Source organism: Canis lupus, chromosome 24, assembly GCF_048164855.1.
Source record: "Canis lupus baileyi chromosome 24, mCanLup2.hap1, whole genome shotgun sequence".
NCBI lineage: Eukaryota > Metazoa > Chordata > Mammalia > Carnivora > Canidae > Canis > Canis lupus.
This window is the reverse complement of record NC_132861.1, coordinates 3,108,114-3,134,651: the sequence shown is the minus strand read 5'-3', so window position 1 is coordinate 3,134,651 and position 26,538 is coordinate 3,108,114. Positions and strand designations below refer to the sequence as shown.

Sequence of the window (26,538 nt, the reverse complement as noted above, 5' to 3'; positions counted from 1 at the left end):
TATAAACGTACATTTAGTTATAAGATGAAGAAGTACTAGGAATGTAATGTACAACATAATGACTACAGTTACCACTGCTGTATGATATATGGGAAAGTTGTTAAAAGAGTAAATCCTGGGATCCCTGGGTGGCGCAGCGGTTTAGCGCCTGCCTTTGGCCCAGGGCGCGATCCTGGAGACCCGGGATCGAATCCCACGTCGGGCTCCCGGTGCATGGAGCCTGCTTCTCCCTCTGCCTGTGTTTCTGCCTCTCTCTCTCTCTCTCTCTCACTGTGTGCCTATCATAAATAAATAAAATTAAAAAAAAAAAAAAAAAAAGAGTAAATCCTATGTGTTATTATGTGGAAAAATTTTTCTTATTTTTTCATGTCTTTTTATTGAATCTAAATCAGATGGTAGATGTTAACTGAATTTATTATAATTTTGCAAAATATGTAAGTCAGATCTTAATGCTGTACATATAAAATGAGTAATCATAATTTATATTAATCATATTTCAATAAAAGGGGGAAATGTATTTCAGTTAAAGAATGGTTAACTGGGGACACCTGGGTGGCTCAGTGGTTGAGTATCTGCTTTGGCTCAGGTTGTGATCCCAGGGTCCTTGGATTGAGTCCCACATAGGGCTCCCGCGGGGAGCCTGCTTCTCCCTCTGCCTATGTCTCTGCCTCTCTCTCTGTCTCTCTCTTGAATAAATGAATAAAATCTTTAAAAAGAATGGCTAACTGATCAGAATGATGCCTTTTACAAATCACGGACAACATTTAGTGAGTGCTTAGTATTGGACACACATACGTATACACAAATGGTTAAGATGGTTACATATGTTAAAGAAAGAAAGAAAGAAAGAATGATCTTCCTGTATGTCAGATCACATGGGACTTAATAAATATTAATTATGTGAATGACTCCTTCCCTTCGTTTTCTCCTAGCCTATTATTATCTCTTGCACCCTTTTCATTTTACCACACTTCCTTTGCAAAAACACTCTGAATTCAGCTTTCAGTATATCCTCTGTATACCCTGTTGAGCACTGCTAAAAGAATCATGTAACCATGCAGACTAAATTTACTAAAATTTACCATTTCCAACATCAGTGAAGCCCGCCATAATGGCAGTCTTACATGTCCTTAAGCAGCCACTTCTATTTACGTTTCTTTCAGTTATTTCCTCAAATCTACCATACTTGGCTCCTATTTTAAACGGCCAGCTCTTATTGACATTGGATAATAGGCATTTTAAAATACCTTTGCCAATATATGAGCAAAATGTGGTATCACTGTTTTTTTTTTTATTTGGATTTCAGTGATTCTACTGAGAATGAACATTTAAAATATGCTTATTGCCTGTCTTTGAATTGCTTGTTCATGTCCCATGCTATTTTCTTATCAGATTTTATCTTACTATTTTCTGATATTCTTTATACATAAAGAATATTGACTGTCATTTTTATTACAAATATTTTCTCCAGGTCATCATTTGCCTTCTACATTTGCCTATAGTATTTTCTAACACATTTACTTTTAATTTTTACATAATCAAATCCCAAGTTTCTTTGTATATGGTTTCTCCCTTTGGGAGTATGTGATGCTTAAAAACTTCAGCACGATTAGGAAATTTTTGTTAATAAAATTTTAAGCAGATAGTAAAATTGTTAGGAAGGAATAGCCTTTAAAGAATTTAATATATGATAAAGTTAGCATCTATCAACTGGAAAATGTTAGATTACATAATAAAATTAGTTAGATTCATGTTCTTAGGTGTTTTTGTGATTTCATTTTTACATCAAAATTTTAATCTACATGAAGTTTATTTTTGTCCATGCTGAGGAGCAAGAATCTTATTTACTTTTCCCAAATGGTTATCCATTTATTTTATTTCAGTTTTACTCAAAAAACTATTAAGTTCTTCTGGTTTTATTTCTTTTGTAAAGTTAAAATGCAAATTGCAAGAAAATAGAAAAATAAAATGGATAATAAGGGATGACATCTTTTAGTTTAAACCTAGAGCAGGACAGGGATAAACAGGGAAAGAAAGTAATTATAATTTGAATATTCTAAGTGCAAGTTAAGTAAGTTTATAGTAGTGCATAAATTTTGACTATTATTGGGTTTTGTTGCCATTATCAGTATTGTGCCCTGAAATGTTTTTCCCCAGTTCATTTTGGGGCTCTATTTAGGGATATTTTGACATTAAATTGAGATTGGAATATGATACTGTTTACAGCTTGCATGTTGCTTACATCTGTAGCCATTTCAGATTTCTTTCAAGAATTATCTTTCTTTCATTAAATTTTAATGTTCCATATTTTATATTAATTCTATCTTTCTTTTATTCTGCATCTCATAATCATTCACTTCTATAAAGATTCTAGCCTTATAAAGAAAACAACATTTACTTAGAATGGTCTTCATCAGCAAAGCACCCAAGTGGAAATTTTTGTCAATAAAATTTTAAGTAGATAGTAAAATTGTTAGGAAGAATAGCCTTTAAAATGAAGGCATAGCCAGAAATGAACTTTTTATATTATTCCTTTTGTGCTTTTAAAAAGACATATTTGGGGACCAATTCTTTATTCACCATGAAAAAAAATTCAAAGACATCATTTTGACAGTTTTATGTCAAATGACATATGTCATATGACAATATGTCTTTTAAAAAGACATATTTGGGGACCAATTCTTTATTCACCATGAAAAAAAATTCAAAGACATCATTTTCCTAACAAAGCAGTTTGAAGCACTTGAGTGTTCAAGTTTGTATACTCCCTTCTTTATCAGGCTCTCTTGAAACTTTAATAGCTGCAAACCTAGCAATGTCTAAAGGGAATATAGTCTTCCTCGACTTATGATAGGTTTATGTCCCAAAAATATTGTAAGTTGAAAATGCATTTAATATGCCTAACCTGTAGAACACAATAGCTTTGCCTAACCTGTCTTAAACGTCTCGGAACACTAACATTAACCTACAGTTGAGTGAAATCTAACACAGAACCTATCTCATAATTAAAGTGTTAAATATCTCATGCAGTTTATTTAAAATTGTATTGAAAATGAAAAACAAAATGACTGTATGGGTGCAGAATGGTTATCAGTTGTTTACCCTTGTGATTGCTTGGCTGACTGGGAGCTGCAGCTTGCTGCTCCGGCCCAGCATCATTGGAGAGTATTGCAACTGCATCTTGCTAGCCTGGGGAAAAAAAATCAAAATTTGAAGTACAGTTTCTGTTGAATGTGTATTGCTTTTATGTGTATTGCTTTTACACCATTGTAAAGTCAAAAAATTCTAACCATCCTGAGTTGGGAACTGTCTACATGTATCTTTGCTTCAAAATATACAATGCCATATCAATTTAAGCTAGACAGACATTTGCAAAAATTCTTTTTCACTATAGCAGTATGACAATTCTGATTTAAAAGTATATATGTCATAAATGAAATCAGATCAGGCACATCTGGGTGGATCAGTTGGTTATGCATCATCCACCAAAATTTTATTTAAAATTTTTAAATAAAATTTAAATTTTAATAAATAAAAAATAAATTTATGATAAATTTATTTATAATAAATAAATAAAATTTAAAATTTAAAATTTAAAATTTTAATTTATAACCAATACTATTGGTTTGGGCTCCGGTCGTGATCTCAGGGGTCCTGGACTGAGACCCTCTCCTTCTGCCTCTTTCCCTTCCCCCCCTCACTGGCTTGCACAGGTTCTCTATCTCTTTCTCTCTCTCAAATAAAATAAATCTAATGAAGCCCAAATCAAATTAACAATTGTCAGGGTAAATTTACCCATGCCGCTAGGGAAGGAAAAAAAAAAAAAACCCTAAACTAAATGGTCTTTTAATAAAATTGTGATTTAAATTCTAGTATTTAGGGACACCTGGGTGCCTCAGTGGTTGAGTGTCTCCCTTTGGCTCAGGGTGTGATCGCTGAGCCCCGGGATGGAGTCCCACATCGGGCTCCCTACAGTGGAGCCTGCTTCTCCCTCTATCTCTTTCTCTGCCTCGCTTTCTTTGTGTCTCTCATGAATAAGTAGATCTTAAAAAAAATAAATTCTAGTATTTAGTTAGTTAAAAAAAAATAAATTCTAGTATTAAGTGTTTGAAATCTTTTACTGTTCAGAGTGTAGTATATGGACCAGCAGCTTAGACGTCACTTCTGAGCTTCTTAGACATTCTAATGAGATCCCTTGGTCACTCATATACTTGTTAAAGTTTGAGGAATGCTGTTCTAGATGAATAGTTTGAGTTTTACGTTATTTCTTACAGATAGTTCTGCCAGGAAAAACAAAACAGGATTTTCAGCTAAAATGCTTTTTAAATTTTAAATCAAGTTAGGTGAACTGAAAAGTTGTAATTATTTGAAGTTATTTCAAGCAGATGTTAGTTTGCATTTTAAGATTCATCTTGGTTATTTTTATCGACTTAACATCTTCAATTACATAAGTAAAAACACAGGACAAGAAGAAATTTTTGGAGGTTATGGATATGTTTTATGGCATAGAATTGGGTGATGGTTCATGGGTGTATATCGATCTCCAAACTTCTCAAATTACATATGTTAAATAAATACAGCTGTTTGTTATGTCAATCATGTCTCAATAGAGTGGTTTTTAAAAAACACTTTAATTCTGTTTATTATCAGTTGCTAGAACATACATGTATATAGATAGAGCAAAAGGTATCTGTATAAAATGAAGAAATACTTTTAAAAATAGGTTTTATGTGTGTGTGTGTGTTTGGTTGGTTTATTTTGTTTTTATTTTATTTTTTAAACAATTATTAATTTTTAAAGATTTTATTTATTCATGAGAGACAGAGAGGGAGAGAGAGAGGCAGAGACACAGGCAGATGGAGAAGGAGGTCCATGCTGGGAACCCGACATGGGACTTGATCCCTGGTCTCCAGGATCACACCGTGGGCTGAAGGTGGCACTAAACCTCTGAGCCACCCAGGCTGCCCTTATTTTTATGTTTGAAAGAAGATAGGTGAGTGGCCTTCTAAGCAACTACAGAACAGAAAATTAGAATACCTTAAATGGAAGGTATTTGAAAGAAGAGAACTAAAGTTGATAGTGGAATGAAGTCTTAAGAACAGCTTTTGGAATTTTTATGGTACAACCTTATCATTTCTTCTAAAAAAGAGCACCTCTCTATAAAAGGGATGAAAAGTATCATGGTGAACAGTCACAGGAAGAATAATTCTATGTAGTCTATAGCTCAATACATTTTTTAAAAAGAGAAATTCTAACATATGGGTTGTGAAATTTTTAGTAGACTAAATGTTTTTAAATGTGAATTTTTTATAGTTCGACTTTATCAATTGGAAAATGTACTTAAAATTATGAATGTTTCATATAGCTTTTTTGTACATTCATAATTATTAGTAATAACTTTATGAATCTTGGATATTTTTATAAAACATTGTTGATTCTCAATGTTTACATAATATAAATAAAAAATCAAGTGAACTTTCTTTTTAAGTGGAGATGTCACTGACTGTACACAAAACTTAACTGTACAGTTAGTTGAATTTGTGTATACTCATAATCTCCACCCCGATCAAGATCTAAAACATGTCCAGCACATCAGAAGGCTTCTTTATGCCTTTTCTCAGTAACCCCTATGGTTAACCACTATCTTTTATTTCCTGTTTTTGTGTGCTACTTAAATTCACATAAATAGAGTCATACAGTTGAACTTTTTTTGGATCTGATTCCTTTCATTTAGTGTATCTGTAAGATTCATCTAAGTTGTCTACAGTAGTTCATTTTTAAATTATTGTGTAATAATTCAGTTATATACAATTATACGCAATTCAATACACCACCGTGTATTGATGGACACTTGGACTGTTTCCAGTTCTTAGGTATTGTAAATAAGGATCCTGTAAACATTCTTGTACATGTCTTTTGGTGGATGTACATTTTCATTTCTCTTGTGTATACACAGGAATGGAATATCTGGTACTGCCATTCATTTTTTAAGTGTTTGTATCAATTTCCTCCACCAGTAATGTGTAAGAACTTCATTTGTTCCACATCCTCTCCAGTACTTGATATTACTAATCTTTTTAATTTTAGCCATTGTGGAAATTGTGTGGTGGTATTTCGTTTGTGATTTGTACTTTTCTGAAGACTAATGACGTTGAATACTTTTTCCTAAGTCTATTGGTTGCTGGATTACCTTTTTTTGAAGCATCTTTTGAAGTCTATCACCCAGTTTTCTATTGGGTTATCTGTATTTTTCTTATTGATTTGTGAGGGTTTTAAAAATGCGTTGTAGTTACAAATAAGCATTACAAACATTTCCCCCCAATTTAAACCTGTCTTTTCACTCTCTTAATGGTGTATTTTGATGAACAGAAGTTCATTTTAATTTTGTCCTATATCCTAAGTTTTATTCATTTAATGTTTTCCTGCTCCTGGGTCATGAAGTTCTCCTTACATGTATTTTCTAAGAAGTTTGATTACTTTTGCTTCCACATTTTAGGCCTTTGATCCATTTCAAATTAATTTTTGAGTATGCTGTGAGGTGTAGGGGTCAAGGTTAAGATTTTTCCCATTTGAATTTCTAGTAGATCAATAAAGATCATTTATTATAAAGGCAGTCCTTTCAGGGGGAACCCTGAATTGCAGTGGAAACTTTGTCAAAAATCACAAGACCATATATGTGTAGATTTGTTTTATAAATGTTTATTCTACTCCCATTGGTTTGCCTATCCTTGCACCAATATCACACTATCTTATATAAAGTTTAACCATTAGAAATACATTTTACTTGAATGGAATTAAATTGAAATGATAGAATATTAATTAGATATTTTTCTTCTTTCAGTTTTTCTCAGTTATTTTTACTACATTATTATAAAATTGTAAATTGTGTTTATCTGACAACAGCCATATTTTTCCCTTTGCCTTTGAAGTGTGATTCTGGGCTATTGGTAATATGATAAATGTGTATAAAAGCCTTTCATAGAATGTCAGTTTGTCGAATAGAGTGAGTTTAAGTAGTACTTGTATCATTTATCATTGGCTCTACTAGCAGAGGCAGGACTTTTGCTTTAAATTTGCACAGCTCTTAAAGACCTAATTCAAGAGGGTAAAAAGAGTGTTCTCATCAGCCATCTCTTACTGGTCATTGGCCTTCTGTTTTGATTGACAATTGAAAAACACTGGATTTTTGAAAGATATTCCATAAGGCTCTTTTTTTTTTTTTTTTTTTGGTTTCCAAATGATACTTATACTATGGTTTATAACTTAGAAGAGAAAATTGTATATTAAACATTAGAGTCTTAATCATACAGTGTATGTAGCTATATTGAAGTTTCCCTAGAGAATTTGTTAAATCGTTGATTATTATTTTTTCTTTTTATAAAAGGCTTTAGGAACACCCCCCCACCCCACCACACACACACACACACACACACACACACACACACATTTCCTCAGGTTTATATAGGTGCCTATTTCTGTATTAAAGCTGTTAGAGTGCTGGAAAATCTTACTGATTTATACTGATCTAAAGATTCCCGAGTAATTTTTTTGTATGAGTAGCTTCTGTGTATTTTATATTACTTATATATATGCATGTGTGTATATGTGATACCTATATATTCTAATTAAATTTCTAAAATTATAACTGCACTTATTAAATAGTTTATTTTAAAATGTTGAAAACATAAAGAACAAAATAAGTCATTCATCCCTTTTCATCCTGAATTAATTGCTGTTAACAAGTTGACATGTTTCATTCAGTCTGGGGTTAGACTGCTTTATTATTTTTGTAAAATTGATATACATAAACTCATTATAAGGATTCAGACCTGCAGAAAACACAAAGATGAAAGTTTAAAAAATTCCTTCACTTAGAAATAATATTGAGGAATCATCATTGTCATCAGTTTAACAATATTTTAGATATCTTTTATTTTTTTATTTTTATTTATTTATTTATTTTTTAAAATAAATAAATTTTTTATTGGTGTTCAACTTACCAACATACAGAATAACACCCACTGCTCATCCCGTCAAGTGTTCCCCTCAGTGCCCGTCACCCACTCACCCCCACCCCCCGCACTCCTCCCCTTCCACCACCCCTAGTTCGTTTCCCAGAATTAGGAGTCTTTATGTTCTGTCTCCCTTTCTGATATTTCCCACACATTTCTTCTCCCTTCCCTTATATTCCCTTTCACTATTATTTAATTTCCCCAAATGAATGAGAACATACACTGTTTGTCCTTCTCCGATTGACTTACTTCACTCAGCATAATACCCTCCAGTTCCATCCACATTGAAGCAAATGGTGGGTATTTGTCGTTTCTAATGGCTGAGTAATATTCCATTGTATACATAAACCACATCTTCTTTATCCATTCATCTTTCGATGGACACCGAGGCTCCTTCCACAGTTTGGCTATTGTGGACATTGCTGCTAGAAACGTCGGGGTGCAGGTGTCCCAGCGTTTCATTGCATCTGAATCTTTGGGGTAAATCCCCAACAGTGCAATTGCTGGGTCGAAGGGCAGGTCTATTTTTAACTCTTTGAGGAACCTCCACACAGTTTTCCAGAGTGGCTGCACCAGTTCACATTCCCACCAACAGTGTAAGAGGGTTCCCTTTTCTCCGCATCCTCTCCAACATTTGTGGTTTCCTGCCTTCTTAATTTTCCCCATTCTCACTGGTGTGAGGTGGTATCTCATTGTGGTTTTGATTTGTATTTCCCTGATGGCAAGTGATGCAGAGCATTTTCTCATGTGCATGTTGGCCATGTCTATGTCTTCCTCTGTGAGATTTCTCTTCATGTCTTTTGCCCATTTCATGATTGGATTGTTTGTTTCTTTGGTGTTGAGTTTAATAAGTTCTTTATAGATCTTGGAAACTAGCCCTTTATCTGATACGTCATTTGCAAATATCTTCTCCCATTCTGTAGGTTGTCTTTGAGTTTTGTTGACTGTATCCTTTGCTGTGCAAAAGCTTCTTATCTTGATGAAGTCCCAATAGTTCATTTTTGCTTTTGTTTCTTTTGCCTTCATGGATGTATCTTGCAAGAAGTTACTGTGGCCGAGTTCCAAAAGGGTGTTGCCTGTGTTCTCCTCTAGGATTTTGATGGAATCTTGTCTCAAATTTAGATCTTTCATCCATTTTGAGTTTATCTTTGTGTATGGTGCAAGAGAGTGGTCCAGTTTCATTCTTCTGCATGTGGATGTCCCAATTTTCCCAGCACCATTTATTGAAGAGACTGTCTTTCTTCCAATGGATAGTCTTTCCTCCTTTATCGAATATTTGTTGACCATAAAGTTCAGGGTCCACTTCTGGGTTCTCTCTTCTGTTCCATTGATCTAAGTGTCTGTTTTTGTGCCAGTACCACACTGTCTTGATGACCACAGCTTTGTAGTAAAACCTGAAATCTGGCATTGTGATGCCCCCAGATATGGTTTTCTTTTTTAAAATTCCCCTGGCTATTTGGGGTCTTTTCTGATTCTACACAAATCTTAAAATAATTTGTTCTAACTCTCTGAAGAAAGTCCATGGTATTTTGATAGGGATTGCATTATTTTTTTTTAATTTTAATTTTATTTTTTTATTTTATTTTTTTTTAGGGATTGCATTAAACGTGTAAATTGCCCTGGGTAACATTGACATTTTCACAATATTAATTCTGCCAATCCATGAGCATGGAATATTTTTCCATCTCTTTATGTCTTCCTCAATTTCTTTCAGAAGTGTTCTATAGTTTTTAGGGTATAGATCCTTTACCTCTTTGGTTAGGTTTATTCCTAGGTATCTTATGCTTTTGGGTGCAATTTTAAATGGGATTGACTCCTTAATTTCTCTTTCTTTAGTCTCATTGTTAGTGTATAGAAATGCCATTGATTTCTGGGCATTCATTTTGTATCCTGCCACGCTACCAAATTGCTGTATGAGTTCTAGCAATCTTGGGGTGGAGGCTTTTGGGTTTTCTATGTAGAGTATCATGTCATCAGAGAAGAGGGAGAGTTTGATTTCTTCTTTGCCAATTTGAATGCCTTTAATGTCTTTTTGTTGTCTGATAGCTGAGGCTAGGACTTCCAATACTATGTTGAATAGCAGTGGTGAGAGTGGACATCCCTGTCTTGTTCCTGATCTTAGGGGAAAGGCTCCCAGTGCTTCCCCATTGAGAATGATATTTGCTGTGGGCTTTTCGTAGATGGCTTTTAAGATGTCGAGGAAAGTTCCCTCTATCCCTACACTCTGAAGAGTTTTGATCAGGAATGGATGCTGTATTTTGTCAAATGCTTTCTCTGCATCTAATGAGAGGATCATATGGTTCTTGGTTTTTCTCTTGCTGATATGATGAATCACATTGTTTTACAAGTGTTGAACCAGACTTGTGTCCCGGGGATAAATCCTACTTGGTCTTGGTGAATAATTTTCTTAATGTACTGTTGGATCCTATTGGCCAGTATCTTGTTGAGAATTTTTGCATCCATGTTCATCAGGGATATTGGTCTGTAATTCTCCTTTTTGGTGGGGTCTTTGTCTGGTTTTGGAATTAAGGTGATGCTGGCCTCATAGAACGAATTTGGAAGTGCTCCATCTCTTTCTATCTTTCCAAACAGCTTTAGTAGAATAGGTATGATTTCTTCTTTAAACGTTTGCTAGAATTCCCCTGGGAAGCCATCTGGCCCTGGACTCTTGTGTCTTGGGAGGTTTTTGATGACTGCTTCAATTTCCTCCCTGGTTATTAGCCTGCTCAGGTTTTCTATTTCTTCCTGTTCCAGTTTTGGTAGTTTGTGGCTTTCCAGGAATGCGTCCATTTCTTCTAGATTGCCTAATTTATTGGCGTATACCTGTTCATAATATTTTTTTAAAATCGTTTGTATTTCCTTGGTGTTGGTAGTGATCTCTCCTTTCTCATTCATGATTTTATTAATTTGAGTCTTCTCTCTCTTATTTTTAATAAGGTTGGCTAATAGTTTATCTATCTTATTAATTCTTTCAAAGAACCAACTCCTGGTTCTGTTGATCTGTTCCACGGTTCTTCTGGTCTCGATTTCGTTGAGTTCTGCTCGAATTTTAATTAACTCTCTTCTGCTGGGCGTAGGGTCCATCTGCTGTTTTTTCTCTAGCGCCTTTATGTGTAAGGTTAGCTTTTGTATTTGAGTTCTTTCCAGTTTTTGAATGGATGCTTGTATTGCGATGTATTTCCCCCTTAGGACTGCTTTTGCTGAATCCCAAAGATTTTGAATGGTTGTATGTTCATTCTCATTAGTTTCCATGAATCTTTTTAATTCTTCCTTAATTTCCTGGTTGACCCTTTCATCTTTTAGCAGGATGGTCCGTCCCCTCCACGTGTTTGACGTCCTTCCAAACTTCTTGTTGTGATTTAGTTCTAATTTCAAGGCATCATGGTCTGAGAATATGCAGAGGACAATCCCAATCTTTTGGTATCGGTTCAGACCCGATTTGTGACCCAGTATGTGGTCTATTCTGGAGAAAGTTCCATGTGCACTTGAGAAGAATGTGTATTCAGTTGAGTTTGGATGTAAAGTTCTGTAGATATCTGTGAAATCCATCTGGTCCAGTGTATCTTTTAAAGCTCTCATTTCTTTGGAGATGTTGTGCTTAGAAGACCTATCGAGGGTAGAAAGATCTAGATTGAAGTCACCAAGTATAAGTGTATTATTATCTAAGTTTTTCTTCACTTTGGTTATTAATTGGTTTAAATATTTGGCAGCTCCCACATTCGGGGCATATATATTGAGGATTGTTAAGTCCTCTTGTTGGATAGATCCTTTAAGTATGAGATAGTGTCCCTCTTCATCTCTCACTACAGTCTTCGGGGTAAATTTTAGTTTATCTGATATAAGGATGGCTACCCCTGCTTTCTTTTGAGGACCATTTGAATGGTGAATGGTTCTCCAACCTTTTATTTTCAGGCTGTAGGTGTCCTTCTGTCTAAAATGAGTCTCTTGTAGACAGCAAATAGATGGGTCCTGCTTTTTTATCCAGTCTGAAACCCTGCGCCTTTTGATGGGGTCATTAAGCCCGTTTACGTTCAGAGTTACTATTGAGAGATATGAGTTTAGTGTCATCATGATAACTATTCAGTCCTTGTTTTTGTGGAATGTTCCACTGAACTTCTTCTTAAAGGGGAATTTTAAGAGTCTCCCTTAAAATTTCTTGCAGAGCTGGTTTGGAGGTCACATATTCTTTCAGTTCCTGCCTGTCTTGGAAGCTCTCTATCTCTCCTTCCATTTTGAATGAGAGCTTTGCTGGATAAAGTATTCTTGGCTGCATGTTCTTCTCATTTAGGACCCTGGATATATCCTGCCAGCCCTTTCTGGCCTGTCAGGTCTCTGTGGAGAGGTCTGCTGTTACCCTAATACTCCTCCCCATAAAATCAGAGATTTCTTGTCTCTTGCTGCTTTAAGGATCTTCTCTTTATCTTTGGAATTTGCAAGCTTCACTATTAAATGTCGAGGTGTTGAACGGTTATTGATTTTAGGAGGGGATCTATTTCCTGGATCTGAATGCCTGTTTCCCTTTCCAGATTAGGACAGTTTTCAGCTAAGATTTGTTCAAATACATACTCTGGCCCTCTGGCCCTTTCGGCGCCATCGGGAACCCCAATTAAACGTAGGTTTTTCTTCCTCAGTCTGTCGTTTATTTCCCTTAATCTGTCTTCATGGTCTTTTAATTGTCTCTTTTTTCCTCAGTTTCCCTCTTTGCCATCAACTTGTCTTCTATGTCACTCACTCGTTCTTCCACCTCATTAACCCTCGTCGTTAGGACTTCTAGTTTGGATTGCATCTCATTCAATTGATTTTTAGTCTCTGCCTGATTGGATCTAAATTCTGCAGTCATGAAGTCTCTTGAGTCCTTTATGCTTTTTTCTAGAGCCACCAGTAGCTGTATAATAGTGCTTCTGAATTGGCTTTCTGACATTGAATTGTAATCCAGATTTTGTAACTCTGTGGGAGAGAGGACTGTTTCTGATTCTTTCTTTTGAGGTGAGGTTTTCCTTCTAGTCATTTTGCTCATTGCAGAGTGGCCAAAAACAAGTTGTATTGGGAAAAAGAGAAAAAGAGAAGAAGAAAAAAAAGGAAGAAAAAAAGGAAAAAAGAGAAGAAAAAGAAAAAGAAAGAAAGGTGAAAAAAAGAGGTGGGGGAAGTAATCAGAAATCAAAAAGAATAAAAAAACACGGGGGAGTATCTTCTGATTCTATATACTTTAAGTCCCTTGACTTTCCCTGGAATTTGTCCGTCTAGCTGGTCTTCTGGGGGAGGGGCCTGTTGTGCTGATTTTCAGGTGTTAGCACTTAGGGGAGCTGCTCTGCCCCCTGCCTGGTGCAGGGCTCAGTGGGGGTTGTTTACCCCGTGAGGCCCCAGGAGGAACAACCCCAGTGGCTGCGGCAGCTCTGGAAACTTGGATTCAGCCCCCACAGTAACTACAGAGCTCTCCGTCTGCAGGGCCTGGAGGCTCCGGGGCGGGGCCGCTGATCTGCTCAGCTCGGGGCAGGAGCGTCCTTGCTGTCCTGGGCCCTCCCGGCCTCTGCCTGTCCCGGGGGAGGCCAGATCCTGGGCTGTGTCCCGGCGCCCTGTGCTCCGGGGCCTGCGCTGTTGGATTCATGCTCCCGCCCCGCAGCCCCCTCCGCGGAGCACCCCCCCCCCCCCCCCCCCGGCGAGCTGCTCCGGTCCCGCCGTGCGCGCTGCAGCCCTTAGGGAGCTCGGCGCACTCTCCCGGGGCGCAGGTGCCTGTTACTGTCCCGGGGAGCCCGAGGGCATCCCCGCCCTCCTGGGTCCTGCTCCAACTCCCCGCGAGCCCCTTTCCCCCAGGAAGGTTGGTGCAGCTCCTGCGTCTCCGGGCCGGGGCTCTCCTGTCCTGGGGACACTCGCCGGGGCCTCAGCCCGGCTCCTCGCGGGGCGCCTCCCCCTTGGAGGCCTTTTGTTTATTTCTTTTTCCACGTCTTCCTACCTTGATAGAAGCACGAACTCTTCTCACTGTAGCATTCCAGCTGGTCTCTCTTTAATTCTCAGGCCGAATTCGTAGATTTTTCAGGATGATTTGAAGGTTATCTAGGTAATTTGGTGGGGATAGGTGATTTGGGGACCCTACTCTTCCGCCATCTTGCCCCTCCTCCTATTTTTTTCATTTTTGAAGATTTTATCTATTCATGAGAGAGAGAGAGAAAGAAAGAGAGACAGAGAGGCAGAAGGAGAAGCAGGCTCCATGCAGGGAGCCCGATGTGGGACTCGATCACGGGACTTCAGGATCACGCCCTGGGCCGAAGGCAGGGCCAAACTGCTGAGCCACCCAGGGATCCTCTAGATATCTTTTAAATTGGGTGAATGAATAGAAAATACTTTTATAAAGATGACTTTATATTCTGGTGTTTTTCTTAATTCAATTTGAGTTTAATACAAAAAAAAAAAAGGAAAGAAAAATGAAAGATGTGTGAAACTTGAAATATTTGCCATGAGAGATACTTTTTCTTCAATTTTGGTTTCAATCTTGGCTTCATATATTTTGGGGCTCTATTGTTAGATGCACACATGTTGGTAATTGTCATGTCTTCTTGATAATAAACATTATAAAATATCCTTCTCTGTTTCTAGTAGCAGTTTTTGCCTTCAAAATTTATTGTGTCTGAAATCAGTATAACTACTGTAGTTCTCTTTCGGTTTTTGTATACAAGATTTATCATTTCCTGTCCTTTCACTTTTCAACCTTTTTGTGTCTTTAAATCTAAATTGTTTTTGGATGACAGCCTATAAATAGTTAGATCATTCTTTTTTATTATTTATTTATTCATGAGAGACACAGACAGAGAGAGAGGTAGAGACACAGGCAGAGGGAGAAGCAGGCTCCATGCAGGGAACCCAATGTGGGACTCCATCCCGGGACTCCAGGATCACTCACTGGGCCCAAGGCAGGTGCTAAACCACTGAGCCACCTGGGCGTCCCAAACCATCCAGGCATCCCTGAATCATTCTTTTAAAAAAATCTACCTGGGGCAGCCCCAGTGGCTTAGTGTCGCCTTCAGCCCAGGGCATGATCTTAAGGACCTGGGATCGAGGTCCACGTCAGGCTCCCTGCACAGATCCTGCTTCTCCCTCTGCCTGTCTCTCTCTTTCTCTCTCTCTCTCTTTCTCTCTGTGTGTGTCTCAAATAAATAAAAAAATCTACCTGCTAATCTGCTTTTTGGATGGATGTTTAATCCATTTACATTTAATTTAATTGCTTATAAAGTAGTGCCATTTTGCTATTTTTGTGTGTCTTAAATTTTTGTTCCTTTGTCCCTCTATTACTGCCTTCTGTTGTGTTAATATTTTCTACTATGCTACTTTAATTCCTATACTATTTATTTAAATACATGTATATGAGAAGAGAGCATGTGTAGTTTCTTAGTGGTGCCCTGGGAATTACTATTAACATCTTAATTTATAACAGTTCAGGTTAATACCAACTTACTCTCAATAGCATATGAAAGCTTTACTCCTACAAGCTCAGTTTTCCTGTTGCCTTACACTATTATTGTTACAAATTACATCTTTCTACATTGTGTGCTCATTAACTTGGAATTATAATTCTTGCTTCATGCAGTTGTCTTTTAAAAAATGGAAAAAAGGAATTACAAATGGAAAGTACATTAATACTGTCTTGTATTTACCTGTGTCAGAACTTTTACTGGTGTTCTTTTTTCTTCATGTAAATATGAGTTACTGTCTAGTGTTCCTGTACTTTAGCCTGATTTCCCATATTTCGTGTGGAACAGGTTTCCGAATAGTTTTTGGTTTTTGCTTATTGGGAATGTCAATGTCTCCTTCATTCTTTTTTTTTTTTTTTTTTAGATTTTATTCATTTATTCATGAGAGAGACACACACACACACGGGGGGGGTGGGGAGCAGAGACACAGGCAGAGGGAGAAGCAGGCTTCACGCAGGGAGCCTGATGTGGGACTTGATCCTGGGTCTCCAGGACCACACCCTGGGCTAAAGGCAGGCACTAAACCACTGAGCCACCCGGGCTGCCCTTTCTCCTTCATTCTTGAAGAATAATTTTACTGATTATAGAATTCTTTGTTGACAGTCTTTCAGCCCTTGAATATGCCATCCAATGCTGTCTGGCCTCTATGTTTTCTGATGAGAAATCAGCTGTTAATCTATTGAGAATCCTTTGTCATAATCAGTTACTTTTCTCTCTTACTACTTCCAGATTCTCTTTTTGTCTTTTGACAGTTTGTGATGTGTCTTAGGGTGGATTTATTTAAATTTATTTTCTGTGGAGTTTGTGAGCTTCTTGGATGTAGATTAATGTTTTGACTTAATCATGTTTGTTAAGTCTTTGTTATTATTTTTCAAATATTCTCTCTATACTACCCTCTTCTAAGATCCCCATTGTACTCATGCTGATGGTGTTCCCTAATCTGAGGCTCTGTGAATTTCCTTTCATTTTTCCCCTTCCGATTCTGCAAACTGGGTAACCTTAATTATCTGTCTTCAAGTTCACTGGTCATTTATTCTGCCTGTTCAGATGTGCCATGGAATCCCTATAGTGAATTTTACATTTTATTTTCAACCATAAAATTCTGATTTGTTTTTATCATTTCTGTCTCTTTATTGATATTTTCTATTTGATGAGACATTGTTCTCATACTTTAGTTCATTAACGTGGTTTCCTTTAGTTTTTGAACATATTTAAAATAGCTGATTTAAAGTTTTTAAGTAGTAACTCCAGTATTTAGTCTTCCTCCAGGAAAGTTCCTACTGACGTTTTTTTTATGTACATGGACCATATTTTTTTTGTTTCTTTGCATGTCTTATATTTTTTTTGGTTTTGTTGCTCTTGTGAAGGAGGGAGGATTCTCAGAGGTCCATACTTTGCCATTCCTGCTGATGTCACCTATGTATTAACTTTTCTATATAAAACATTCTTAATATAAATCCAGATACTTAAAAAATTCTTAGACCTTTCTGTCTGACACAAGGCTATACAGTCCCTTACATGGACTTCAAGTATGAGATTTTATTAAAAAAACAAAATCTATATTAATATTATAAGTACTCAGAAAAATGTGATTTAAAAAATTCATAGGGACATCTTCTTGGATATCATGATGTTAGCAAGTAGGGCTAATGATGGGCAGCCTGGTGGCTCAGTGCCTATGTATCTGCCTCTCTTTCTCTCTCTGTCGCACATGAATAAATAAATTTTTTTTAAAGTAGGTGTAATGAACTTGGCATACCTTCCAGTTACTAAGTGCCTGGTACCATACCTATAATTTAGATACAACAATCCCAGTTTATCCTTACAGAATCCCTCTGAAGCTCTGTGAAGTTAAAGAGCTTACCTAGGACATACAACTAGTAAATGGTAATCTGAAATGTTCATTTATTTCCTTTTTCTTCTTTTTTTAAAGATTTTATCTATTTATTCATGAGAGATAGAGAGAGAGAGGCAGATACATAGGCAGAGGGAGAAGCAGGCTCCATGCAGGGAGCCCAATGTTGGACTCGATCTTGGGACTCCAGGATCACACCCTGAGCCGAAGGCAAATGGCTCAAACGCTGAGCCACCTAGGCGTCTCAATGATAATCTAAAATGTAAAATAGTCTTTAACTTCAGTGCTTAAAATTTTAATGACAGTGTTATACTGTGTAGAATATAGTGTGCATTGTATTTTTGTGAAGTGTATAGCCCATAGATTAATCACCTGAAAATTGTGTATGGTGCTTACTGAAAGATAGATTCCTAGACCCCAAACCTATGCATATTGAACCAAAATATCTAAGATCTGGGCCTAGGGATGGATGATGATTCTTAGTTATGTTATTGTTGGGGGAATACTGGTTTCTAGAATGCCTTTTTATTATGATTTGGGCTAAAAAAAACAAAACAGTAAGCCATTTCAAGTTTGTATAAATATATAATTCTACAATTCAAAGACTTCTAAGTTTTCTTAAAACTTTTTGAATTTTAGAAGTGCAAATTCTATATAGCGGTGAGAAGAATATATTCTGTAATAATAAAGCAAAACACTTGTGTCACTTTCTATGCTTATTAGTATAACCTATTGATAAATTATGATTTTGTAATGTGTCAAAGCTTTACATATTTTATAAGTATTTTACTGTGAATTGCATTCATTTATACATTAAAAGTTAGTGAAAAATGTAAGCTGTGGGTAAACCACCTTTTATTTTAGGTTGAGCTCCCACCACCTGATCTTGGACCGAGCTCTGCATTAAATCAGACACTCATGTTGTTGCGTGAAGTTCTGGCATCTCACGATTCTTCAGTTGTACCATTAGATGCCCGTCAAGCTGACTTTGTACAAGTATGCTATAAATAATTTTATATTTTTTAATATAAAATTTTTTATATTTATTGCTCCTCTATTATACGTTGTTAAAATTCTGACATTTTATAACCCATACATTTTAACAATTCCATTAGTTTTTCCTTCAAATATTAAACCAGCTCTCTTTAGTTTGAAAAATATTTTATTCAGTGATGCTCATTGTAAAAGACATTGTGAGAACTGTACCATTTAATCTTTTTTAAATGTACTTCTGTCAGTTGACCCCCTTCCAATCAGTTTGACATTTATACTGAAGTACTGTTAACCCAGGCCTGTTATCACTGATTGGAAAATAAAGAATAAATTTCATTTGATTTTTCATTTATAGGTTTTATCATGTGTCTTGGATCCTCTCCTGCAAATGTGTACTGTATCTGCCAGCAATTTAGGCACAGCTGACATGGCCACTTTCATGGTCAATTCACTATATATGATGAAGACAACACTAGCTCTGTTTGAGTTCACTGACAGACGTCTAGAAATGCTGCAGTTTCAGGTAAATTTACCATAAGATGACAGCTCACTGTGATGGAGCCTTTTTTTCTGCATACGATATCAGATACTGGCTTTGATCCAATTTCAGAGACCTATTTTCTATAAATCTTTTGGTGTAGTCTGATGGAAGTCCTCTCTCGCTCGCTCGCTCGCTCGATATTTTGGTTTTGGGGGGGAAGTTAGAATATGTATTTTATTCAAACCATAGTTTGTGATGGTGGAATGAAGCTTTTCTTATTGATTGGAACAGTTATTCTGTATGCAGATTTCAGTTTCTGAACTGTGAATAATATGCTATATTTTTCAAGCTTTCTAGCTAGTGCAGAAGGTGTTACAGAGGACAGATATATTTTTATCTATGTGTAAACCAGTGTTAGGCAAAACATTACAGTTTGTTATACCAATGACTCTAGTCCTGTAAGCCAAATGGTATCACTTAACAATTTGTAAAGTGGCTAAAACAAAGCCATTTGTAAAATTTACCAGATATTTGGCTTCTGATTTTGAAATAGTTATTTTTGGTATATATGATGTTCTTAAAAAAAATTCTGAATGTTCTGTTATTACAAGTATATAAGTAATTTGGCAGTGGCTATAGTAAAAATATATTTGTAAAGTTTTAGGGATTCTAAGGAATAAGTTTCGGGCAGCCTGGGTGGCTCAGTGGTTTAGTGCTGCCTTCGGCCCAGGGTGTGATCCTGGAGACCCAGGATCGAGTCCCACCTCGGGCTCCCTGCATGGAGCCTGCTTCTCCCTCTGCCTGTCTCTCATGAATAAATAAATAAAATCTTAAAAAAAAAAAAAAGAATATAAGTTTTGATACATTTAAACCTTTGATATGATCTAATTCCTAATTCCTTCTTTCAAAAGAAATATAATGAAGTATGATTAATTTTCCTTTGGTACATAACTCTTTTTTTGTGGAACTAATAAATTTTTTTTAAAAGAATTCACTGGTTTTTCCTGTATTTATCACTAATTCAGCCCTTAAACTCTGCCATTTGTGTAAATCTTTTCTCAAGGAGTTCAGATATATCAGGTGTTCATTGATCTGTTTTATCACCAATTATCTGTGTTTCTTAAATATTCTGTAGTCCTGTTTTGCATTCCAAGGGGATAAGCCCCATGCTTGCTGATTGGCTGTTGGCCAATGCTAGTTGCATAGGCCAGCCCAGAGCAATGGACTGTACAATGATGTAGATCCTAGAAGGTGTGGCTTATTTAGGACCTCCAAAGAAAATTCACCTTGTTGAATAGAAGAGGCTTGATTTTCAGAGCTTTTCTATCAATAGTCTATTAAATTTCTTTCCCCTCTTACTTGCCTTCTTCCAGTGTTTCAAGTAAGTTCAGGCTAGTCTGACTCTTTTCTTTGTGGTAACTTATTCTGTCCATCTGGAAGCTTGTAAGGATTTTCCTTTGAGTTCAGGTATTTCCTCAGGATATTTTTTTTGGTATGTCTCCTTTTCCATTATTTCCATTTGGATTTTGCAGAGCCATTTCAGTCTGAAGATTCAATCCTTTCTTTTGCTCAATAACGTTTTCTACTAATTAATTTTCACTTTTCCATCTGTTACTTTTTTTTTTTTCCATCTGTTACTTTTTATATTCTGAAGCTCCTGCCCTTAGTTGGTTTTATCTCCAGAATCTCTCTTCTAATTTCTTTTTATATCTCTTTAGTTTAATCTTTCTTCGATGTTACTGTATTGCTTTCCTTCTATTCTTCAGATACTCATTTGGTTTTTAGCATTAACTCTTTCATTATATGTTTATATTTGTACATCTTGTTTTTCTTTGATTTCCAGTAATATAGTTGACTAAAGGCTCTAATTGTGCTTTCTTGGACATTCACTTAAAAAAAATTTTTTTAAAGATTTTATTTATTTATTCATGAGAGACACAGGGGGTGGGACACACAGGAACGCAGGCAGAGGGAGAAGCAGGCTCCATGCAGGGAGCCTGATGTGGGACTCGAACCCGGGTCTCCAGGATCAGGCCCTGGGCTGAAGGCGGCGCTAAACCGCTGAGCCACCCAGGCTGCCCTAAAAAAAAATTAAAATATTCTCTGTCTTTTAATAGTGTTGCCTCCAGAAAAGGTACGTGTTCTTATTATTCATATGAGTTTTTCTCTTAGAACATACCTCTTTTAAGTTAGTTGTAAGTTTTTTAGGGGGAAGGGCTCAGCTATTGGAGTTACTTGGACAGTGGCAAGCATTCAGATATTAGCAGCACAGTTAGTATACTATGCCATCATGGGCAAACAAACTGGTAAAACTGAGGGAATTCCCTGTCCTGGTAAAAATAAGGGAGTAGCAGACTTATTCCCACTAGGAAATACTTCAGCCCACCAGGGAAGTCTACTTCTGGGGATTCTGTCCCTGTTAGCATTAGATGGCCTCCTCAAAAATAATACAAAGCAGGTGAACACATACAACTCACTTCTTAGCTGGGTCTTTGTAGGCAGTTCCTAAACTTGACGTCTTTGACTAACCTTCTGCCAGGTCCTCAACTTTCCCTAATTGTAACAAACCTGCTTCTCCAGATGGCACATTTGAATGTTTGACTCAGTCCAGGAAGTTGGGAGGGTGAGGGTATGTGGAGGTCTGTAACATCAGGCCCTCATCTTCTCAGAAGTCTTCCTAAGTATTTCATTTTGCACTGTTGTTGTTTTTAGTGTTTTTTGCTTCTTTGTTTGTGTTTTGCTTATTGCCATCTTTGAAGAGAGTTGATAAGCAACTCAGATTTTTTTGACTACTGGCTAGTCCTGGAATCCTCTTCAGTTACCATTTTTAAAGTGAGACACTCTCCTCCTTTTGTAGGAGGACTTACTCTTTGGGGGAGGAAAAGCTTTCTGTCACAGAAGCAGCCCTTGTGCCTCGTGGTCTGGCCTCATAGTCACTGCAAAGAGCAAGCCCATGATGAAAAGCTGACTCCAGGGTGGTCTACTTCTACTCTCTTCAGTCTTACTCTTCTTTTAAAATATTTTCTTTCTGACATATTTTATTTTAGATTGAAGCACATTTGGACACACTTATAAATGAGCAAGCTTCTTACGTCTTAACTAGAGCAGGCTTGAGTTACATCTATAACACTGTACAGCAACATAAACCAGAACAGGTAAGGACATGGGTGTTCCTAATTAGAGAAATGCCCATGTAGAGCATGGGTTCCAGAGCTAGACTCTAGTTTGAGTCTTGGCTCTGCCACTTAATAGCTATTTTTCATTGGAAAAGTGACTTACCTTTCTGTCTCTATTTACTCATCTGTGGGATTGGGGTAATAATAGTATCTGTAGCAAAGGGTTGTTCAGAAGGTTAAGTGATATAATACATGTAGAGTTCTTAGATGACTACCTGAGATGTAGTAAAGTGCCCCCAAATGTTAACTCTCCTTTTTAATATGGATAACTTTAGTTAAAAGTAATGAAAATGAAACTTAGAATTATAAAATGTATAAAGGATATTCATACTGGGTAATTTTTCAGAGTCCTATATCACTATCAGTTAATTGAATGCATAGATTACTATGTAAATTCAGTCATCCCTTTAACTTAGCAAATCTTTGTTTATTACTTTGGAAAGGTAAATACTTTGAGGCCGGCATAAGATCTTGTTATGTTATAGAACTCCAGTGGAAATAGAGAAGGGAGTGGGGGAACCCGAGAAATCCATGTAAGCATCTGCCTTGAAAAAGCAAAGAACTCATTTAAATGGTATTAACATGAAAAATATTTTATAGTCCAGGAACTCTTAAAAGCTTCATTTAGCTTTTAAAAATCACCAGTCCCAAGTTTTTTATTCTGATAAAGCAGCAAGCAAATTTCTACCAAAAAGGAATCAATTCTGCTGCTTTTTTTACTATCTATAATTGTCAGAGTGCAACTTCAAGCCTCCATGTCTAACTGACATTTTCTAAGTGCTTCCTTGTATTTTTGTCTTGCTTATATGTAAATCTGAAATATCCTGGTATTTCCCTTGTTAATAAACTTGTGCTTGTCACTTCCTCCAACAAATATGATTGCGTGCCTTCATGCTACTTTCAGAAAAATAAATCATAGTCCCTGCTCTAATTGAGGTTGAAGAGATGATACTTGAATTCTTTGGAAAGGAGCTGAATTTCCAAATCTGGGGAATCTATTAGTGGACTGTATTTCATGAGTGAACTGAAACTATAGCACCTTTATTTTATTTATTTATTTATTTTTTTACATCTTATTTTTTTGTTTTGTTTTACTTTTTAGGGCTCTTTAGCTAATTTGCCCAACCTAGATTCTGTGGCACTGAAGGCTGCAATGGTAAGTGAATAGTAAAACATTTCAACATAGGTTTCCTCGTAGAACATTATTAATTTTTTCCTGGGTGGTAATTTTATCTCTTAATATACTACATTCACATTGGGTGCAATAATAAAGATTGTACACATGTGTCCTTTAAGGTCTGGCCAAGATATATATTTGTAGTAATATTCCACTCATCCATACCTGTTTAGGTTTTCTTCATTTTCAGAGTTTTACTCCTAGCATGATGGAGAAACAAAAATAATGGATGCAAAGAAGTTAGGCCATATGTCATTAAAGACTTCCTACAGTTATAGTAGTTAGTTTAGTAGGAAGGCTTATAGTTCTTGATTTCTTCCTGAGATGATAACTGAAACTGATTCCAACCTTAAAATAACATATTACTCTTGAGTGTGAGACTCCTCGAACCTCCACTTTTATTTCCTTCTTTTCAAGTGAAGAGCTTGCTTGCACATCCTTTCTGCCTGAGCACCACTTCTTGTAGCATATTTCCATGTCTTAAGTATATACTTTACATTAATGCAAATCCACCAGTTGGAGGATACTCATTTAGTTCTCATAGGATGATTTTGTTTGGAAGCTTTATAATACACTATCAGCAATAATAACAAAAATGATCAATAATAACACCAGCCATTAGTATTTATTGAGCATGCCACTGTTTTTCATGTATTAACTCTGATCCTCCAAACAACCCCATTCAACCTAGGACTTAACTCTCAACTACTATGCCATCTATCCTGTCCTAAGTATTTAAATACTCACATATGCTCACTACTGCAATGGCTTGACTTTAACACATAGTTCTCCTGGATGACTTTTTTGATGCCAAGGCTTTGTTACCTTTCATCTTACTGAGCTAAATTAAAGAAAGCGATAACAATGTAAAGAGTTCAGAGCCGACAATATTATTAGGTAAAGTAGATTTTAAAAACACTAGAAAAGATAAATAAGGAACATTATGTCAGGATAAAAGGTAATATGTAATATGTATATATAGATAGAGAAGTACTAGTCCTAACTTCTATTCATCAGACATCACAGTAAGAACTAAAAATATGAAGATTTTATTCTAAAAAGTTTAAATAAAAATAAATGAAAATGAATACATTTTAGATTAATAAAAAAAGATAAGTTTCTTAGAAAGTGGTAGTAGTCCCACTTCAAGGTACTCCCTCCCCACAAAATGAACACGTAAGTCTACACAAAGATTAGTTAGTACTCAATAAATGTGTTTCCTCCCTCTCTTTCTCTCCTCACCAACACATATCCAATCCATAATATAAACCCACAAAATATATTTAAACCCCATTACAAATAATTTTGTGCTTGGTCTTAAACTTTAATAGCAATTAAGTTGAGTATCTGTTCAAAGAAACAGAATCTTGTTTTATGTGTGGTCTGCCATTTTATATATAACTGTCTGTTGGATTTGATTGAATGCTTCAGGGCACTTCAGATCAGCATATCCCAAGCTTGAACTCTTCTAAGTTTTCCCTGCCCCATCCCCCCAAGTCCTCTTCCAAGTTTCCAAACTCAGAAAGTGGTAAGAGCATCTGTCCATTATTGTTTCAACTAAATAAATGTGAAAAGAATGCAGTTATGAATTGTGATAATGCTGTGAATTAAATTATACAGACTCACTGATGATTTTACGATCCAGTGTTCTTCTATCTACCATGTTATTGTCCTTGTAGTCTAAGATGCTATAATAGCTACTTATCTGGTGTCCTTGCATCCATCATTACAACCTTCCCTTCTAGCTGTAGCAGGAATAGCTTCTTAAAACTTAAATCAAATTATTCCCCTCCTTCAGTGGTTTCCTAAATGCTTTTACCAATAAGAATGAAAATCCTTTTAAAAAGTGTAGGAGACCTACATGAACTGATCTGTTAGCCCTTTTTTCTCACTTAAGCCTTTATCCATGCTGTCCTATCCTTGACACCCCCACAGCCTTCACTGCACACACTCTTAGTTAATAATCTCTATTCAATGCTAAGATCTCACTTCAAATGTCCTTTACCAAACACAGAAACTACGTCCATCCTCCTGATTTATACTTTTATAATATTTTGGTATTTTCCTTCATAGCATCTAACACAATTTGTGATTATATATTTATTTACACTACAGTTTATTATTTTTCTTCGTAGGTCATAAGCTCTGTGAGCTAGGGGCTGTCCCCTTTTGCTCACCATTATATACACTTTACCTAATATAGTACCTTCCTAATAGTAGGTCCTCAATAAATATTAGTTGATTAAAAAATTAACAATTAACAAATACAGTAGATTTAAGGAAATAAGGTAGATTTGAAACCTGATGACTTGTTAATATTGGTTTGGTGAAGTTTGGTGAAGGAGATTAAGGTGAATAACTTGGATTCAGAATTAAGAAGTTGACACTTTTAGGAAATTTTAGTTAGAATGTTGAAGCAATAACTCATTTTGTTCACAAAGAACTCATTATTTGTACCATGGTATATTTGCTGAGATTTTAACCCTTATAACTGACGGTTATATTTGATATATCTGTTGGCAAATACATGCACTTTATGTTTTGTTCTTTCTCTGTTTCATGTAGGTTCAGTTTGATCGTTACTTGTCAGCCCCAGATAGCCTGCTAATGCCACAGCTGAACTTTCTTCTAAGTGCCACAGTGAAGTAAGTATCTTTTGGTCTCAACTACTTGGTAAAGATTCGTATATTTTTAAAGATACCAAGCACATTTCTTAGAGAAAATTTATTTTCAAGAATAGATTTTTTAAATTTTTTATTTATTTATGATAGTCACAGAGAGAGAGAGAGAGAGAGAGAGAGAGAGGCAGAGACATAGGCAGAGGGAGAAGCAGGCTCCATGCACTGAGAGCCTGACGTGGGATTCGATCCCGGGTCTCCAAGATCGCGCCCTGGGCCAAAGGCAGGCGCCAAACCGCTGCGCCACCCAGGGATCCCTTCAAGAATAGATTTACCATTGAAGATCTATGTTACCAAAGTTGTATTATGCCTGAGCACCCATAAAAGATCTGACCTGACCCTGTTCGTACTTATTGCTTTCATGTATATGGCTCCAAAATCTCTTTTTATTATTTATTATTTTTTATTTTATTATTTTTAAAAGATTTTATTTATTTATTCAGGAGAGACACAGAGAGGCAGACACAGGCAGAGGGAGAAGCAGGCTCCATGCAGGGAGCCTAATGCGGGACTTGATCCTGGGACTCCAGGATCACGCCCTGGGCCAAAGGCAGGCGCTAAATCGCTGAGCCACCCAGGAATCCTCAAAATCTCTTTTTTGTAAATGTTTTTTAAAGTTAATGTGAATATAATTGGATACGGTATAGCCATAATACCAAAATTCCCTTATATTAACAAACATGTCAGGATGACATTGAAAATG

At 36.3% G+C, this 26,538-nt stretch overlaps 1 protein-coding gene across 8 annotated transcripts in view; it reads left to right on the top strand.

The window, feature by feature from the left end:
• COG6 (component of oligomeric golgi complex 6) overlaps positions 1-26,538 on the top strand; it is a 181,591-nt gene that overhangs the window by 52,616 nt on the left and 102,437 nt on the right. For all 8 annotated transcript variants that reach the window (XM_072797266.1, XM_072797267.1, XM_072797263.1 and 5 more), the window contains 5 exons: positions 18,195-18,326; positions 18,679-18,846; positions 21,852-21,959; positions 23,083-23,136; positions 25,723-25,802. In XM_072797266.1, the coding sequence (XP_072653367.1) occupies positions 18,195-18,326; positions 18,679-18,846; positions 21,852-21,959; positions 23,083-23,136; positions 25,723-25,802 (542 nt within the window). The remainder of the gene's footprint in view (positions 1-18,194; positions 18,327-18,678; positions 18,847-21,851; positions 21,960-23,082; positions 23,137-25,722; positions 25,803-26,538) is intronic.